This window comes from Heptranchias perlo, chromosome 1 (assembly GCF_035084215.1).
Source record: "Heptranchias perlo isolate sHepPer1 chromosome 1, sHepPer1.hap1, whole genome shotgun sequence".
NCBI lineage: Eukaryota > Metazoa > Chordata > Chondrichthyes > Hexanchiformes > Hexanchidae > Heptranchias > Heptranchias perlo.
The window spans coordinates 115,265,688-115,285,164 of NC_090325.1; the positions used below are offsets into that span (position 1 = coordinate 115,265,688).

General features: G+C 40.1%; 2 protein-coding genes across 3 annotated transcripts in view; one reads left to right on the plus strand and one right to left on the minus strand.

Annotated features, from left to right (window-relative positions):
• LOC137325309 (lysosome membrane protein 2-like) overlaps positions 1-11,661 on the plus strand; it is a 65,495-nt gene extending 53,834 nt beyond the window's left edge. Inside the window, exons 10-12 of the mRNA XM_067990251.1 lie at positions 332-383; positions 3,618-3,776; positions 10,013-11,661. Of these exons, the coding sequence (XP_067846352.1) occupies positions 332-383; positions 3,618-3,776; positions 10,013-10,054 (253 nt within the window). The 3' untranslated portion in view covers positions 10,055-11,661. The remainder of the gene's footprint in view (positions 1-331; positions 384-3,617; positions 3,777-10,012) is intronic.
• On the minus strand, positions 11,631-19,162 carry LOC137325318 (liver-expressed antimicrobial peptide 2-like). 2 transcript variants are annotated; one of them, XM_067990263.1, is made up of 3 exons: positions 18,930-19,162; positions 14,187-14,338; positions 11,631-11,981 (listed from the first exon to the last, which is right to left on the minus strand). In XM_067990263.1, exons 1-3 carry the CDS (start codon positions 18,993-18,995, stop codon positions 11,942-11,944), a joined length of 258 nt encoding a protein of 85 aa, XP_067846364.1. In that variant the 5' UTR covers positions 18,996-19,162; the 3' UTR covers positions 11,631-11,941. The 2 variants fall into 2 exon arrangements, with proteins under 2 accessions (XP_067846364.1, XP_067846374.1); XM_067990273.1 differs by having other exon boundaries at positions 11,643-11,978; positions 18,930-19,153.
• Between the last annotated feature and the right edge of the window lie 315 nt (positions 19,163-19,477).

Genomic DNA, 19,477 nt, shown 5'->3' on the forward strand with positions numbered 1-19,477 from the left:
ACCGCCGGACACTCTCCAGCGCCAGAGCTCCAGGGAGCTGGAGAATGGCCTGGGGTCCGGGCACTGGCTAGTGTGGGAGAGGGGCAGAGAGCATTAGTTTGGCGTGCGGACGGAATGTTTAAGTGCACGACACATAACAGACTGCTGCGTGGCCGTGCATGTGCGCAGCTTAGTGGGAATGGTGATTGCAACTCCATGCTCCAAAGAGGTCTCTTCAGAAGAGGAGAGAGAAAAAGAGGGGAGAGAATGACTTTCTGAAACTTGCAGAACAGAAGGTGAGGAGTAATGTCTGCTTTTTTTATGACTAAAACTTTCTAACTTATTTCTGCAGTCAGACTGGGAATGTTCAAACACTTATCTTCCCTGTGATGTATCTCAATGAGGTAAGACTATTCCAGAATGTTTTAAATTAAATCTAAATGTTCAGATTAAAGATGCCGTTGTTGCCAGTGTGTGAAGCCATTGTTTGATGTATTTCCACCTAGACACTACATTGCCTCTTGGTAGATTTTCTTTCCATACCTCCGCAATCACCTCTGACCCAGGGTTCCATCCTTGAGGCCTCCTCCCTTTCAGTGTCTGGAAGTATGAGGTCTGCCTTCGTGTGCCAATGGCATTCTGCTCTACCTCTCCATCTACTCCAATGCTGCAGACATTGTTGCTCTTTCCAACTGCCTGTTGATGAGCCAAAGCTACTTCCAGTTTAATGTTAGCAAAACCATCCTCTGACTTTAATAACTGCATATATAGTTATAAAAACATAAAACCCACCTGGCAAGGACTTCATAGCTGCAATCTAATCTTGGGGTTAAGACGACAAAAATCAAGTTATTTAAATTCCTTTTCAAATAGATTAGATCCATGTTAAAAACTGGCAAGTATTGTCTTCTATGTACCATTTGATCCAGTAAGTATTCCACAAGGAATGTTTTGGCATCTAGCAATAATCTTGTTGGACAGATTTAACAATAGAGTGCAGTACAGGTGCAAGTTACTGTGGTGATTACTCTGTAAATTAAAATATTTTGATCAAAACTGCTGTGCTGTTTGTTTTTTACTATTGCACAAATCATAATCAATGTATAGTAGATTAGCTGATGTTTTGGTAAAAGTTTGATACTTTGGTCCCAGTACCATGTCTTTTTTTCCTATTGGACTAAGTTTGTAAAATTACAAAAATCTGGTTGATTGGTATTTATCTTTTTTAAATGGAACATTTTTGTTGCCCTGCTTTTAAATAACATTTAAAAAAAACAAGAACCTTTAAAGAAATATTTTCAAGTGAGCAGAAACAATGGATCTTGCTGTGAGCAGTGTGTAGAATCTATTGCTATATTTTGGAAATTAATGAATAGTTTGAGAGGCTATGAGTAAAATAAACGTTATGAAGTCATCTGATTTTTCTCTTGCAATTCCCTGCATGAATCTCTCCAATCAGATTTCCAATCCTTGCCACAGCACTGAAACAGCCCTAACCAAAATCACAAATGAATCCTCCGACTGTGACCATGGTGCATTATCCCTCCTCGACCTCTCTGTAGCCTTTGACACGGTCGACCACGCCATTCTCCTCTTAACACCTTTCCATTTTCCAGCTCAGTGGAATTGCCCTGACTTGATTCCACTCTTGCCCATCCAAATGTAGTCAGAGCATCTCCAGCAATGGCTTCTCTTCCTGCCGCCACACCATTATCTCTGGAGACCCCCAAAAATCTGATCTTGGCCCCTCCTTCCTCATTTTACATGCTGACCCTTGGCAACATCATTCACAGACATGAGGTCAGCTCCCACATGTGCGCTGACGGTGCCCATCTCTACCTCTCCACCACACCTCTCTCGACTCCTCCACTGTCTCTGTAATGCTGGACAGCTTGTCTGAACCCAGTTTTAGATGAGATGCAATTTCCTCCAGTTAAACGTGGAGAAGATTGAAACCTTCGTCATCTTCAGCCACTGCCACAACCTCTGTACCCTTGCCACTGACTCCATTTCCCCATCCCAGCTAAACCAGACTATTCGCAATCACGGCATTCCATTTAACCTCAAGCTGAGCTTGCAAACCCGCATCCTCTCCGTCACAAAGACCACCTACTTCCACCTCCGTAGCATTGCCCACCTCTACTCCTGCCTCATCCAAAACTCCACTGCCTGTATCCTGATCTGCTTACCCATCACTCCTGTCTTTGATGACCTACATTGGTTTTCGGACCCCAATGACTGAAATTTAAAATTCTCATCATGGTGTTGATCTACCTTTTTTCTATGGCCTTGACCCCCTCCCCCATCTCTGTAACCTCCTTCAGCCCTATAACCCCCAAACTCTGTTCCTCTGACTTTGGCCTTTGGTGCATTCCCCCCCCCCCTTTTGCCCCACCATCAGCGGCCAGCTGACTAGGCCCCACATTCTAGAATTCCCTCCCTCAACACCATGGCCTATCCACCTCCCTCCTTTTTAAGATCACCTTGAAACGCATCACTTTAACCAAGCTTTTGGTCATCCCCTCCTAATATCTTTTCTCTTGGCTCGGCCTCCATTTGTGTCTGATTTTTGCCTCTGTGACATGCCATGGGATGTTTTTCTACATTAAAGGTGCTGTATAAATGTATGTTAGTGTTTTTTGGTTAGTGTAGTGAAGTCTGCTCAAAGGAAGAATGGTTGCAAACATTTGGTTCCAGGATGATTTACTTAACTAGTGATTCCCTTATGAAGTTCACTCTAGTTCCAGTAAAATTACTGGCCTCTTCAGGTTTTTGGACAGAGGAGGGAGTGCAGTATGTCACCATGACTGTATTGCTATATTTTGATTGCAATGTAATGCAAAATATCTATGCCTAATTAATGAGCCAGTTGATTAGGTATTGATGGCTCAACCATCATAAGGATGAGTAGTCTTTTACTTGGACCTGGGCTTACATTAAAGTTAGAATGATACATCATCTAACTCATCAAAACCTTCTACAGATGTAGAATGTGCTCCATTTGGGATTTTGTCTCAGTTAATGAATCTTAAAAAAATGACTACTAGTAGTAGTATTAAGAAAGGGAAGCTCTGAAAAATTGCTCCTCCACCCCCAGGATAATCTTGTAAAAGTCTTGAGGATTGCAAGTTTTAACATTACAACATGGATGATTCAATCCTGATTAGTCCCATTGCAAGGACAAGCTGCTGACCGGAACTGTGGTTTTGAATATTTAATCAGTCTTGAAGCGAGAATTAATGGTATTTGGACACTTGAAAGGTATAGACAATCTAGAACACTTTTTTCTCTCTCCTGTGAAAAACCAAGAAATGTTATGGAGGCAAGGCTATTCCAAAATCCACACAGGGAGTGAAAATACTGTATTATAATACCTCACATCCATAACATTGTTACTATGATATAGCACCAAACCACTTGTAAGCAGACTACATCATTCAATTACATCTACTTACCAAATGGTCTTTTGCTGTTGAAAATCATTGTGAATAGTCTGGGACAATTTATTGCAATGAACAATGAGGGTTTTGATCTTTCCAGACCAAGGCATATAGTAATGTGGTGTAGATTGTGGTTACATGGTTATGTTATCCAAGGAGTTATTTGTCTTTGCTTTATGTATTTTTTTCTTGTTGCAGAGTGTTTTGATCGATGACTTATCAGCTGCTAAGTTGAACTCCATGCTCCTGCAGACAGAAGTGGTAACTGTGATTCCATTTATGATAATGGCTCTGGGGATTCTCTTCGGATTGATCTTCATCATACTTGTGTGCACTAATCGCAGTGTGGATAATGAGGTGGGTGTTGAAATCTTCTGCTAAAAGCAGGCTTCCTTGTGCTTGCTGATGTATTTTTTTTTCTGCAAACTTTAAGCTTTACCCTTATTGCCCCAGTCATGTCACTAGCCGTTTGGAGCAGTTTGTGAGAGCGTGATGGTTGTATACAATTCGCTTTCTCTGCCATCTATGTTTGTGAAGGGAGGCTGAGAATTGTGGCTCTTGATATGCATTTGAGAGAGGGTGCTTGGTTTTTTTTTGTGCATACATGTACATACCAGCCCAAATGAAGTGTGTGAATTATATTTCCTGTTGCTTTAATTGGAAGTAAATTTACTACAGGTGCAAAACCTGTTTGTTTTGCAATCATTTCTCATCCCTCTATTAGCAGGGAAATGATTGCAGGGTCGTAATGGCAGATGTCCATTTTTGAGTGGTAGCTCAAGTGAGCTCGACTTCATAGTGTCTAGACTGTAGACATGATTCATAAGTAGTGTACTCTAATTTAGTTGCACTTCAGTTATATTTTACACAACACTAAGCTTAAGGTGGTAAATAGTACATTATCCACTCAATTGGATTATTCCTTGTTAATTTATTACATTGTGTAGAGCTAATCCATACAGACCCGACAAGTTTCAGCTTCAATCTGTTGGCCTGTTAGCTGACTTCAGCTCCAGTGGCATTGTGGACCCTACAAATTGCCAGCATTTCTGATTGCCTCCTGTTGTCATTTCAAATATGTGGATACTGAGTGAGGACTGGGTTGGGAGTTGCCTGTGAGAATCACCTTATGTTCACGTATCCAGGCCTGCTTATGAAATATGGCTGATTCCCTCTAAGAACCACTATCCAGTCAGTCACAGGCTTTAGGAGAAGTGGATTAAAAAATGAAAATATGGAGAAGGAAGAAAACTCTAGGCTGGATAAGCAAGTTTAACTTTGTGAGGCTCGCCAACAAATTGGAAAGCTGCCTACATTGAAGATTTGCTAATCTTGAAGGGAAATTACTCCCATAAATCAACTTGGGGAGGGGATGAAAGACCAAATCCTTCAATTGTCTGAAACTTTGAATCTGTTTTTTCACATTCATTTTTTTCCATTAGTATCACGTGTACTAGAAGTTGGAGCACATTAACTGAAGATAAAGGTGGAATTGTTAACTTATTTCCTGAAAATTGATAAGCTTGCAAACTGATATCAACTGTATCTGTAATCAATTGCTTTAAATTGACCTTCAATCCCTAAAATTGCAATGATAAAGGGAAAATAACTGTACAGTTAAACATTTTCATTTTACACTATGGTGCTTCAACTTTCCAATATGGCTCCGACCGCTTTTTTTCCCCTCTTTATTCCATTTATATATTGATCCCCATTCCTTTTTTCTTGACTTTCTTATCATGCAGTATTCCCAACTGAGAGGATCAGTGGGCAACTTACTCCTAGGTCTTCATTCGTGCCACTCTTAAAATCAAATGTAATGAGTGGCACAGGATGTCAATTCCACTTTTTCCTTGAGTAAAGAAGGACCTAGCCTCTAATCAATGCCACCTCACAGTGGTACGATGCAGCTGAGATTGGGAGCTCCGCACACAAGCATTCCAGGAATGAACTTCTGTCCTAAGATTCTGTGGTGCAGTACATTTGAAGCTGTAACATACTTAACTTATTTTGCAGGTACCTTCCAAGGCAAATGCACATTTAGTGGCCACATGTTGAAGTTTCTTCCATCAAACATTTATTGGGGGTTTACTGAAATTGGGGTGTGTTGCTCTGTCATTCAGGCCTCCACTGTGGCTCATGAATAAGACCTGTCTTGTACTACTTCAGAAGAATTTTCCATAGCACAAGGAAGCAAATGAAGGGAAAAAGTCTCCATTCTTTAAATTTGCTTTCCATGTGTTAACCGCTCCCTTTCTTTCTCATCTAGTCACCCCAACTCTAGAATTGCTTGAACAGTAGTCATTTACCTAACTGAATCCCCTAGCCTAGAGATAACTAACTTTTATGTATTGAGACATTTTGTAAAGGTGTGAAGCTAGTTACAAATTGGTGCCTAGAACCTGAAATGGAGCAGAGCCCAATTTATTACCAGCATGTCTGCTACCTGCTCACCAAATTCCTCAACCTGTGGTAAAAGTCTGGTTCATGTTAGATTGCTCCTGCTGTCCTTACCTTTTTAAAAAGGTAAGAAGCAATCTAACATAAAGCAGCCTACCACCATAAGAAAATGTGCCAAAATATCAGGTCCTATACCTTCAATGAGTTCTTGCACTGTTTCATATGCAGAATCTGTTTATCCTGGCCCAAGTTTACACTGGTGTGGGTCTTAATTGATGTATTATTTGGTAGTAGTCTAATGACAAATTCATAATGGTGGATAATTTTTCAAGACATGAGCTTGAGCAATAGAGCTCCCTGCACATTCTTCCTTCAGGTGGCCCTGTCAAACTTCACCCCGTAGTGAAAGTTGTGTAGAATGATGGTGTAACAGAAATTTGAAATAGAATTTCAGTTTATTTACACAATATGTACTCCATAATGGGCCCAATTTAATAAATTTTAGGTCTGTGCGTTTAGATTTAGGGCATGGTAAGGTAGTGATTATGTTACTGGACTAGTAATCCAGAGAACGCAAGTTCAAATCCCACCAAGGCAGTTGAGAATTTGAAAAAAAATTGTTTTAGTTTTGAGTTCCAACTTTTCTCCCTCTATTTTGTGACTTCACTTGATCCTAGTTCAAGGTCCTAGTTATAAACTGAGGATAGCAGTACACAAACATTGCAATTCAATATTTTTTTAAACCCAGGTCAGGCTATTTTAATGGTACAGAAATGGAGGGGGTGGGGGGGAGCATGTCTTATTGAAACTGTGCTTTGTCTATTTAAAATGTATATATTTATGTTTATGTTTAGGGCTGATTTAAATATATATTGAAAGTTATACTATTTTTTTATTCTGATGTGAGCTGTGACTTGAACATTTTGTTTTTTCAACCAATCTATACTTTATCTCATCTTGCAAAATGTGCTCTGACAAGGCAAGATAACAATTTTTGCAGAAAATGTTGGCCGACCCGTTTTCCACAACACAAACTTAAATATCTATATCAGTTCACTTTTTAAAAAAAAATTAGCCTCTTCCTTGGTCCTTTTAGTTCCACTGTCAATTTCTTGACCACTTTTTGGGGGAAAGTGCAAAAAAAAAATCAGTTCTTATGCCATTTTAATACCAATGCCATTTTTAAGAATCTGTCTACTACTTGCATCAATTGAGCAAACTGTGCATACAAATGTAAAATTAGGATAGGAGCAAGGAACCAAAATGTTGAATGGAACAGCATACTTATCAAAAAGATTTGAGGGAAATTTGAAAACTGACTTGACTACTGCGACTGTGGGGAAACTGGCAAACAAAGCACTGGCTTGCATTGGCAGAGGGATAAGAGGTGACGTTATTGTGAAATAAACTAGTTCGATGTCATCTGGAGTACCTTGTGCAGTTTTGGTTACAGTCCAACAGGAAAGAATAATAGTGCTCTTGAGGTTGCAGCGATGGAAACAAAGAAATTGCATTTATAAAGTGCATAATGTTTCTCAAGCACTCGAAGCATTTCACGTACCACAATTACTTTGAAGTACAGTGGCTTAATGTCGGTGATCGGGCAGCCACTTTGTATACAGCAATGTCTGTTATACACCAGTTTAGATGAGTGACGGGTTAATCTGTTTTTGCTGGTGGTTGATGGAGGAATGTTGGCTAAGGAATTTGGGTTGAGAAATTAACATATAGTTAAATTAATTCTACCATGCTAACATAATTTTCCATAAGAATCCTCTGCTACTCATTAAATAAACATGTCCAGAACATCAGATGCACTCCCTGCTCCAATGCTGCCACGGAATCCTTAATGTTTGCCTGAAGGTCCAGGACTGAGGTTGCAGGATCAGTGCCTGGCCAGGGATGAATCTGGGGAAAGTTTGACTTTGTGGGTAAGAAAAAGGGGGTGGGAGTAGCGGAGGTAGCTGAATGGATGATCTGAATCCTAATAACAAATCTGTGAGCCCTTCGTACTTGGGGGTGGGGAGAGGGGATTAAGGAGATAAATGCTAGTGGAGAAAATTAGCTGGGGGATATCTTCACTTTCCAAGAAAATCCTGGAATAAGTGGTTTTAGCAAAGGAGAGCAAGGCCTGATCATGCTTCATGTGGTCCAGCCAGATCTGGTGATAGATTGTTAAACCAGTCGTGTGCCTTGGACCTGAGGTAGTAAAGATGGCCATACCAGAGGAACAAACCAGGTGGGAGGGAGAGTGTTTTACTGGGGACAAGGGCATCAAAGGTGAAGATGAGGGAGTGGTTGAGCAAATTGACTGACAGATGCAGAAGTATTGTGGTGAATGGAGAGCCAAAGGCTAGGCAGTTGGGAGCTTGAAAGTGAAGTTGTAAGTAACTTGGGGGAGAGCTTATTCCTCGGACAGACGCAGAAGGACATGGGGTTGGAAGGGGGATTTGAGTGGTAAGGGATACAAGGAAGTAATCGGAGATGGCCTTGTCTGCGATCAAGACAATAGGAGTAGAGAGGCCATGTGAGATGGCAAGGTGGAGGGGGGTGGCCGTGAATATGAATAGGAGCGTTTATATGGAGGGAGAGGTTAAGGGAGGACAGGAGGGAGTGAAATCAGAGAGAGGGCAAGGTGAGTTGTGATGGAGATTGAAATCATTGAGTGACTTCTTATCCTTAGTGCATAGGTAGAGGGAGGATATATCAGTGACACCACTTGGGGTGGGGTTTGGGGGGAAATGAGGATTTTAGAGGCAAGAGGGGTGGAACAAGATGAAGTGCTCAAAGGAGCAGAAGGTACCAGAGGAGTATGAGTGGGGGAGGGGAGGAACAAAGATGTGATGAGGGCCACACCACCACCATGGTGTTTTAGGTGGGGTATATGGTGGATTGAATAGCCAGGCAGGGATGCTTCAGTTTGGGGAGGAAGTGTTGATACCATGAGCCAAGTTTCCATCAAAGTCATGATGATACAATCATCCACAACAAGACTGTGGAAGGCAAAAGCCTTGTTTGTGACTGAAGACATTCTGGAGGGAAATGTGGAGAAGAGCAGAGATTGTTGATTTACTGACAGTGTCCAAGGGGGCAGTGATGAGTGGGATGGAAAGGAGTTAGCAAGATTAGCTCCAGCAGGCATGCTGAGTTGAAAGGTTGATTAGAGAGGAAGATTGGGCCCTTCAGAAAATTCTGAGGCACAGAAGGAAGTTGTGGGCTTATTCAAGGTGGATTCCCGCCTCGGACAGTGGCAGGAGAGTATGAAAGTTTAATAGTGATCATTTGGGATAGGGATTAAGGAAGGCAAAGTACCCAAGAGGGAGAAATACAAGATGGCATGATGGGTGATGGGAAGGAAACAAGAGAAGAGCCCCAAGAAGGGTCAAGAGAAAAGAGAGATAGAAGTAATAGGCTCTGGTCTGGAGCAGCATTCAAATTGACACAGGGATTTATAGTTGGACCTGACATGCTATGATAAACTTTGCATACAGTGGTCTCTGATCTGTTAATAGGAAAATAAACGCAAATTTGTCTTTATTGCCTCTTATTTGGAAGCCAATAAAATATTTGGAGGGCAATTTTAGCTACCATAAACCATCTTGTATAAAATTAAACCAAAGGAGACAGACCTAGCTATTAGAATCCAATAAAGAATCTGTCATATGTTAGATGCTGCTAAACCCTGATTTTTAAAATGTAACTTTAAGTATGGTCGCTGTAACTTGAAATTTAGACTCTTGCCTGAAACTAAAGGGCTGATTTTTAACCCTGCTCACCCAACGGAAACCTGGTGGGTGGGCAGTTAAAATGGCCCAAGAGACATACCCACACCTATCCTGCTGCCTCCTGAGCAGCCGGAAGGCCACATAGTCCTTTAAATATGCAGATTTGGCTCCGCTGACATCTTTGGGACCTGACTGCAATTTTCCTATCAGGTTCGGGACTTTTGGAGCCTAAGCAGACGAGGCCTGGTAATTAAAATCTCCCAGGACAGTTTGACATCCGCCTTGGCTCTCACCCGCACGACACCTGCCCCAGTTAAAATTGTTTTTTCTATGGATATTAATGAGTGATAACTACATTCAAATATGAAACCAAACATTCATCTTCAGGAGCTTAAGTTGGAGCAGTCAGCGATGCAGCCTTTTCTTGCTCCATACTCGTTTTTATAACTTATATTTTTTTAAAAACAGGCATCAGAAGCAGAAAGGACACCTCTGTTGAAACCATCTTGAACCTCCATGCCAGCACTTCTGCAGCCCTGATTGAGAACAGCTATGCAAATGATGCATGTTTAGTTTTTTTTACATTTTCCAGATTGCACAGGTTTGAGTCTTGAGCACAATCTGTTCACTAAAATGTCAAGTTCTGTTTTACTGAAAATAATTATTCTTCACAGTTAAACTTGGAAAATCTGGCTTGAGGGTATATAATGCTATATAGTATCAAATGGAATTTTTAAAACTTCAATAATGCTGTGATTGGAATGATTGATTTTAAATGGAACTACCCACTACAGTTGTGTAACGTTGACTATTACTTCAGTGTGTAAGAGTAGAGCAGCCTTTTGTAACTAAATCTTATGATCTACATTAATTATAAATCTTATGATCTACATTAATTATCCTCTCGTATCAGTGTTGTGCATGGCACTCCATGGGATTTCCCGCTAACATTTTTGTGTATACATTGGAGTATATGTAATTATCATATTTAACTCGGTAATAGATAAACTGATGGCAAGAGTCTTGGGTGATTTTTTTTTTAGTTTTTTTCAGGTGCGATGAGACCTATTCCTTCCTACCCTTCTTCACACCTACCCCCACCAAAAAACCCTGCTCGCACTTAATATATTCTACATTTGCCATATAGATTGAAACTTTTTTAATGAGCACCTTGTGATATTAGATTGTAGGGCTACATTGATGGCTGCAGTCAAGTGACCCCACAATTCCAAATTTGTGTATCTGTTTTGTTCATATGTTAGTATTTGCGGAGGGGGTGGGGGGAGTGGATGAATGTGGTCAAAATTACGATGGAATGCCTGTCAAAAAATATTTCCTCTCTAATTGATACTACACAGGAATCTGATCTTAGTTGGTCTTAAAATGTACTAGGTTCATGTTTCATCATGCTCCAGCCCCCATAAGTAGCCCAGTTATTTGAGACTTAAGTTTTGAATAAATAGAACAAATATGAGGAATGACACCGTGGTGTGCAGCCATCCCTGTGGGCCAGTTAGTATTAAAATTGAAATTTGCATATTTAAAGTAATGCAGGAGGAGTTTTGTCAATGAATGGTGGTGTACCAGAACTTTGCATGAGCAAGAAGGAATATAGGGGTCCAAGATAGTATGTACTATGCATCAAACTAATACTTTGGTAAAGGTTGTTAAACAACCAGCTCTTGGTCCATTTGGGTGGTTTAAAACAAAGTTAGTGTCCCCCCTCCCCCCCCAAATTTGCATTCTTGAATCTCTGCTAGGAATCATCCTTAGCACTTGCATGTCACGTGGCTAAATTTCTAAATTGATCCTTCTGGATTCAGGCCAAAGATGTGGAGCTAAGCACCACCCAAATTATAAACACAATTTCAGGAAAGCAAACCTGTCTGTTTGGAGAGCACTTACTTTCCTCAACCCTGTATGCCATGCATTTGCACTCATCAACAAATAATGCACTCTTGTACATTTTTTATAAGGATAATGTTTTAGCTAATTTTTTAAAAACACACATTTCCTTGTTTAAGCATTTTATGAAATTGCTGATTCATATTTGGCACTAGTGTGTAATTTCAATGTTCTTTACAAAATATTAATAAAATTAAATGTGCTGTTCATTTTGTGCATTTTAATCATTTATAAAATGTTTACAGTTTTACAGCATGAGATCCGTGTTGGTGGGTTGTATTAAATCACCACATTCTACAGTACATACTAGATTTCTACTCATTCATAGTGGCCTTGAATGATTTTATTAAGTGACCATTCTTTTTCTGTGATCAGTATTTTCTTTGACCCTCTGAGGGGAAGTAGTTTCGCACCTGCAGATCACTTTTTGCAGAATAAAAGCATGTCGTTTCTGGAGTGCGGTTCCTTTTACTTCAAAATACCGATGCTGGTTCAGGCCGAGAACATTTGTAATGAACACTCTGCAGTCCTGCTGGGGGAAAATACTCTTGTTCACAATTTGTATTGGTTCACATCATTTTTGAACCTATTCTACTTTACAAGAGTAACCTGGTCCATGTATTTCTCATGGCTGCCCTGCATTTCTCCTGTATATTCTGGAATTGCCATGTTTTAGAGGAGTACTTACTGGTCTACAGATGTAGGAAGGAAAAAGGAGGAGCGCTGGTATCCTACAGGAATTAGCAGGCACATTGTAATAATGTAAAGCAGGATATGTACATCCAGGATAGAATTTAACATTGCCAACAAGTTGCCTTCAATGCATACCACCCCTTTGCCCGAGATGAGTGCATTAACCCACTTTAGTCACAATGTACAATGCCTCAACTGAGCAGAAGTACTGTATTTTGCTCAATTGTAAGATCAATTTTTTTTGGGGGGGCCACAGTTTCATAATTTCATTGGGCCGGATTTTGCTGTGAGTAGCGAACGAACTGTGCCAGCCATTCGTTAGACTTGCACTTGCCCATAAACTTTCTATGGGATTTTGCATGGCAAGTCACTGTAAATTAGAGATCCAAACAGTGCGGTGCCCTCCACAGGGCATCTAGGACCTGTATGAACAGAGCAAGTAGTTGGTTAAGGAGATACTTCAATCTGATTGAAGTAAAATTAATGTGCAACACAGTCTGAACCAGGAAGTGGTTAGAATAGTGAATTCTGTGTCAAATCAGGTACAGAAAGAGGGGAAGAAAGATTGGATTGAGAGATGAGAGTTTTTAAAAAAAGAGATTTTCTTCTTAAATTTACAACAATAATTAAAAGCTGAAGTATTGAGACTCCGCACTTGTAAAAGTTAATTTTCAGTGCCAGAGGTGGTGTTCGGCAGTAATTAAGACTTACCACACCGTTAAAAGGGCACGGGAATGGACAAGCCCTAATCTTTTGTAGTGCATTTAGTCCGTATCTACGACATCAGTACAAGAACTTCATGCCGTTCGATAATGGGAAGCTAGACAGCAAGATGCCGTTTCCGCACAGCTTACGGAGGGGCCACGCATCTCGGTAGCGGCTTCCAGATTTTCACATTTAACTGCGCATGTGTGCTCGCCAGAAGTTGCTGTCTGATTTGTGCATAAATGGTGAATGCTGTTAGCCTCACGTTTTCACAGCAAAATCCAGTGCAATATCTTTACTCTTCTGGGCATGCAGGAACAGTCTTTCCTATCCAGGAACACTCGCGTATAAGAAATAGGAGTAGGCCATAAGGCCCCTCGAGCCTACTCTACCATTCAATCAGATCATGGCTGATGTTCGACTTCAACTCCCCTTTCCTGCCCGACCCCCATAATCCCTTGATTCCCCTAGAGTCCAAAAATATCTCTCTCGGAGGTGAATATACTGAATGAGCATCCACAGCCCTCTGGGGTAGAGAATTCCAAAGATTGACAACCCTCCGAATGAAGAAATTTCCCCTCATCTCAGTCTTAAATGGCCGACCCCTTATCCTGTGACTATGCCCCCTAGTTCTAGACTCTCTAGCCAGGCGAAACAAATAAGAGCAATTGATTTATGTAACCCTTAAACCTCCAGCCTGTAAGAAGAAAACGAGAATAGCTTTTGGTACTGTTAAATCTTTATAATTCGTCAAAGTTAACAAAGCAATAGTAAATACTGATGTACCACTTTAGGCGTTCTTATCACGGAGATATAAATAAACTAGCTCTAAAAAAAAAAGTACATAAAATACAGAATGACCATTGCACGACATTTTTGGCAATTTTTTAAAGAAACACTTGTCTAATTGGCAAGATTTTTCTCTCTTCTAGACTTTTTAAAAAAATCTAAAAGTGGAGGGGGGTGGAAGCTGCAAATAGAAACAAGTGCTAGAACTACATAGTAGGTCTGTTAACATATGTAAAGAAACGAGGCCGGTTACTCTTTCGGGTGACGACCCATCTCTTCTGCTTAGACGTGCTGTGTAACCCAGCAGTTCTGATCCTTTTTTTTCTAATATTCTCCTGGAGAACCCGTTAAAAACTTGAGGGGAAATTCTTGCTCTAAACCTGCCTGGCGCTGTATTGAAATTAACTTATTGGTAAAACAGTCATTCACTTTGCAATGCTGCTGGAATTACATTTCATAAACTACATGTTTATTATAAATACGGCTTTTCGGACGTCCCTTTTTTTGTTAAAGCAAATTTTATGCCTGGGAATGATACTTGAATACGTACGTATCGTGAGTTGCACAGTAATTGGTGATGCATTCGGAGTCGACTCTACAGGTCGCACCAATGGGTCTGTTAGTGATCCAGCGCCACAGCATCGATCTCTTCATCCGCTGAACTAATGGTCTCTGGTTGTTGGAAACTGGAGACGACTGGACCTACAAATAATTGCAGTAAACCTAATTTAACGCCCAATTGTCCCACTTAAATGAAGCTCTACATTGATAAACTTGTAATTGACTTTTAGTATTTTTTTGTTTTGAATTGCATTACTGCGATCTGGGAATTTGTCATTCTACAAAATAATTTTGTCGACAAATGGTTGATTTAATTTTGAATGGACACTACTTAACAGTTTATAGGCATTTAATGTTGTACGCCTGGTTGGTAAATCTTCTGATTTATCTAGTGAACAAATACTTTCTATGTGAACATGCAGGAATATCTTTGTATGTTTTGACTAATCTAATTGATAAACCCAGTATCATTGAGTTCATATAAACGGAGCCAATAATAAACTGGGCGACCCAGCAGACATATGTTCCCTTTGATCTGGTTGGGCTTTTGTGTGAAAAGCCTTGTGATAGTCAAAGAAATGTTGATCTGATTCAAGTCTCCCAACAAAGTGCTTAATAAGGTGGTTAATATTGGGATCTGGGAGATGGAGAGGAAAAAAGGGGGAAGAAATCTTCAGGATTGGGGGAAAAGTTTTTAAAATTTGCCTCACTTTTGGTGGCTGTGCCTTCAGATGCATAGGCCCTATGCTTTGGAATTCTATCCCTAAACCTCTCCAGTTCCCTCTCCTCCTTTAAGACTCTCCTTAAAACCTACCTGTTTGATCAAGCTTTTGGTCCTCCAAATATCTCCTTTGTCCCAGTGCCCATTTTTGCCTCATTACGCTTCTATGAAGTGCTTTGGGATGTTTTTATATATCAAAGGTTTGTAATTTTATATGTTCCATTATATAAATGCAAGTTGTTGTGGAATGATTTATTGCTCAAACTACCATTTTCACTTTTCACTACACGTGGCAATTATAGAAATTCATGTGATTTCAGAGACACCAAATTACTCAAACTAATTATTACTTTAACTTTATAAACTTATTTCTTCCCATTAAACATTGGGAAGACCAAAGCCATCGTTTTCAGCCCCAGCACACATTTTGCCCCCTTTCCACTGATTCCAATACTATCCTGGCCACTGTCTCAGGTTGAACCAGACTGTTCACGTCTTTGGTATCCTATTCGACCCCAACACAAAGGCCGCCTACTTCCAGCTTTGTAATGTCGCCTGCCTCAACCCATCGGCTGCTGAAACTTTCATCCATGCCTTTGTCGTCACCAGACTCAACTATCCAAATGTTTAGACAGCCTCCCATCTTTCACATTGTGTAAACTTCAGCTCATCCAAAATTCTGCTGTCCGTATGCTATCCCACGCTAAGTCCCACTCATCCCTCACTCCAGTTCTTGTTGATCAACATTGGTTCCCAGTCCCCCATGCCTCCAATTAAAAATTCTCATCCTCATGGTCAAATCCCTTCATGGATTTTGCCCCTTTCTATCTCTGTAACCTCCTGTAGCCCTGCAAACCCCCCTCCCCTCCCAGAACACTCTGTTCCTCCAATTCTGGCCTCTTGTGCATGTCTCCCCCCTTCGCCCTAAAACTGGCAGTCTTCTGTTGCCTATGCCTCATGCTCTGGAATTCTGTCCCTTAATTCCCCTCACACTCACCTCTCCACCTCCCTGTCCTTCTTTAAGATCCTCCTTAAAACCCACCTATGACCAAGCTTTTGGTCGCCCCTCCTAATATCTGTGCCTTTGGCTTGAGTCCACTTTTGCCTGATTACACATATTGGAAGTGAGTTTGGATGTTTTTCTAAGTTAAAGGCAATATATAAATGCAAATCGTTGTTATAAACTTATGTTTGGTCACAGCAAACTATTAGTAGCTGAGATGTATAAACTACAGATCAAACCTAAATCCATTGATTAAGCAGTCAGGTTCTAATGCATCCACAGTTACTGTTAAATTATTAGGATAAAAAATAGTTGGATTAATTAAGATCATGTCCATATTTGAGTGGTTTTTAACACTGTGGTCTCTTGTTTCTGGGTCGGAGAGGAATTCTAAGCTACAAGCTCTGCCTGCATGGAGATTATTGTTACGCTTTTTGATACACTATTAAACTTCCCGGGGTAGAGTTTCCGCTTTGGGCTCAATTGGGAAATTACACCCAAAATGCGCTTGAAATTGCATTGGTTAAGTTACATTTCGAGTTTCTGCAAAAATTCATTTGCACAATTACAAACGTAAAATCTTCGATTAACCTGCGCAATTAGGCAGTGTAGTAGAATGTAATTGTTTCTTTATTTTCTTTCCATTAAATAGTATTCCTTGATGGATTTAAGAGTGGTAACCTGGTGCAGTTTTATTAATACAGCTGAAAATAGGTTTATCACCAAAAATGAGCATTTTTAATATGGGTGTCCAGTCCTCCACCTGTGAGTAACCTGATTTGAAATCACTGAAAATGACTTTAATAAACTATACTGAACCATTTAATAGTTCGATTGGTGTACACAAGTCAGTTTCGTTTAAAACTTTTGAAACATGACTACTAGTGTCTGTGCGCAATTCAATCTTGAACCAGTGTAAAAGATCGCAGAAAACACGAGCGTAAGTGGTTTTGGGCGTAACACAATTATGTTTAAAATGCCCCGATCTTTTGCGTGGTTTGGCCGATTCCCCTCGGATTGTGCTGATATTACTAGTGGAAACAATGCTATCTCGACCCCCTCATATTTAGAGAGAAGCAGCAGATCATACAGGTAGCAAAAGAGCTGCAGAGGGCGATCAGTTAAGCATGGGAAGCTATTTGAATGGAGTAGCTGGGATTAGCAGTGATGGTTGGCTGCTGGTTTATGCTAGCTGACTCATCTTAAGCTCTCCAGTTGATTAATTTTGCAAAATTTGTAGAATTTATGTGAAAAAATGTTCAACATTTCTGAATTTGCATATAAATCACAACCATTTTTGTACCAAAGATAAAGTACAGGACGGTGACTGGTTTAGGTTTCACTGTATAAATGCAAGTTCTTTCTGGTATACATAGTGCCTTTCACAGCCTCAGGATGTCCCAAAGCACTTTACAGCCAATTAAGTACTTTTGAAGTGTAGTCAATGATGTAGGGAAATTCAGCAGCCAATTTGCGCACAGCAAGGTCCCACAAACAGCAATGAGATAATGACCAGATAATCTGTTTTAGTGATTTTAATTGAGGGATAAATATTGACCAGGTCACCGGGGAGAACTGCACTGCTCTTCTTCAAAAAGTGCCATGGGATCTATTACGTCCACCTGAGTGGGCAAGCGTCTCATTTAACATCTCATCCGAAGACTGCACCTTTGTACTGCATTAGAGTGTCAGCCTGGGTTATGTGCTCAAGTCTCTGCCATAGGACTGCCACTGAGCCATGGCTGACACCTTAACTATTCAATAAACTTTGCATTTTTGTATCGTGAATACGCAGGGTTCCAGGAATTAATTCAATACATGGTAATTTTTTAAAAAATGTTTACATAACTCAATACCATGTGTTCTGCTGTATGTAAATTATCAGAATTCTGTCATGCAATTATGAACATTACTGGAACACTGACATTAAAAAAATTCAAACTCAGTCAACTGTTCCTAATAGTTTATATTTGTGTGTTACTGCATTTTAACTTTGATTTTTTTTTGTATCCAAACAGCACATGGAAGTGATGTGATGGAGATTAAATAAATAATAAAGATGCATCTGATTTAGAGATATGGATATTGTAGGCATTTGTTTTTGGAAATAAACTCTTGTGTAACTGGAAGCAGTTAAAATATATGAATTCCTCGCTGCTCCTAATAGGGGGTGGGCTCTTGCTGTTAAAGCAGCATTGCCGTCTTGAAAAAATATTTAGCAAACTTTTTTTCATTTCCCTTACAAATGCCAAGTGTCACTGAAATACATCATCTTAAAAAGTACTCTATTTCTACCGGCTTTTCTCCCTCCCACAACAACAACAAAAAAGTTTGAATAATCTTGAAAGCTATAATCTCTTTAAATCTACTAGTTTACCACCAAATCATTGTATGAATCCTCTCTCCTCACATTTGAAAACTTAGGAAAAAACTCAATTCTATTTTTCTAGTTCAAAATTACATTAATAATGTGTAGAACATCAGACTGATGATAATGGCTTTCTCGGTTTATCTTACTCATGCAAGATCTCGTGTGTCACTTGCATTTGCGCTACTCGGGAAATGTGGGACTTTCACATTCCTGCAACAAACCTTCAACGCCTTAAAAATACTAACGCGTTATTTTCTACAATTATTGGTCCAACAGGTCAGCGGCAGACATTCTACTTAACTGAATATCTAACTTGCTGAGACCCATCTGGACTTTACAGATCTGACCAGATAGAACCTCTAATGAGCCACATTTTGTTTTCCTTTGGAAATATTATGCATATTATTTATTGACCTGACGTGTCTAAATTATTGTGATGTGAGTGAGCAGATTCGGAAATGACCTGGAGGGAATCATTTTGTCCCAGCTCACAAGTACAACAGCTGATGAACGCATTAATAAATTGCTCTCTCAACCTTCAAAGTGTTTCCCCTTTTAACAAACTATCAGGACTCCTAATTTATTCTTCATGGTTTCAATGTAAGATTTGATTTTTTTTAAAAAAGAAGTTCCTTACCTTAATGCTGCAGACTAATAAAAGTATGCCAGTGAGTGCAAACGCCTTGCTCAGCTGAGCCCTCATGGTGGCAGCTCTTCAGTACAATTCTCTCAGGTTTGTGCGCATATACATGAGCGGCTTCCAACTATTTATTAGCTGCATTCGACTATCAACTGATCAGCATGAAAAAAGGCGGCCAATGAACAGGAGATATGAACACAAGCTGTACAAAAGGGCAACTGACGACATATCAGCCAGCCTTGGGAAAGTTCTGCTCGCTATGGATTATTGCTCGGGCTATTACTCACAAGAGCTGGAGTGTGAAAAAGCTGAGCAGCATCTGTGGTGTCACGGGATGGGTTCTAGTGGAACGATAGCCTAGAAACCTGGTTTCAGCACATGGAAGATCTGCAGACTACTTAAAAATATATTTCCACATACCTATATTTGTTTACAGTAGGTATTTTTTCATGAGTTTCTTAGAAAAAACCAAGGTGGACAAAATGGGCTGTTCGTTTTATCGTATGAAGGAGTGAAAATGTCTTTATTTTTATGGAGATAGCATA

Excerpts from the sequence above, each read along its gene's own strand:
- LOC137325318 (XM_067990263.1), bottom strand. The coding sequence starts at position 18,995 with ATGAGGGCTCAGCTGAGCAAGGCGTTTGCACTCACTGGCATACTTTTA. Across the intron at positions 14,339-18,929 it reads TATTAGTCTGCAGCATTAAG|GTCCAGTCGTCTCCAGTTTC; the intron begins GTAAGGAACTTC and ends AATTATTTGTAG. Across the intron at positions 11,982-14,186 it reads TACTGTGCAACTCACGATAC|CAGGACTGCAGAGTGTTCAT; the intron begins GTACGTATTCAA and ends ATTTTCCCCCAG.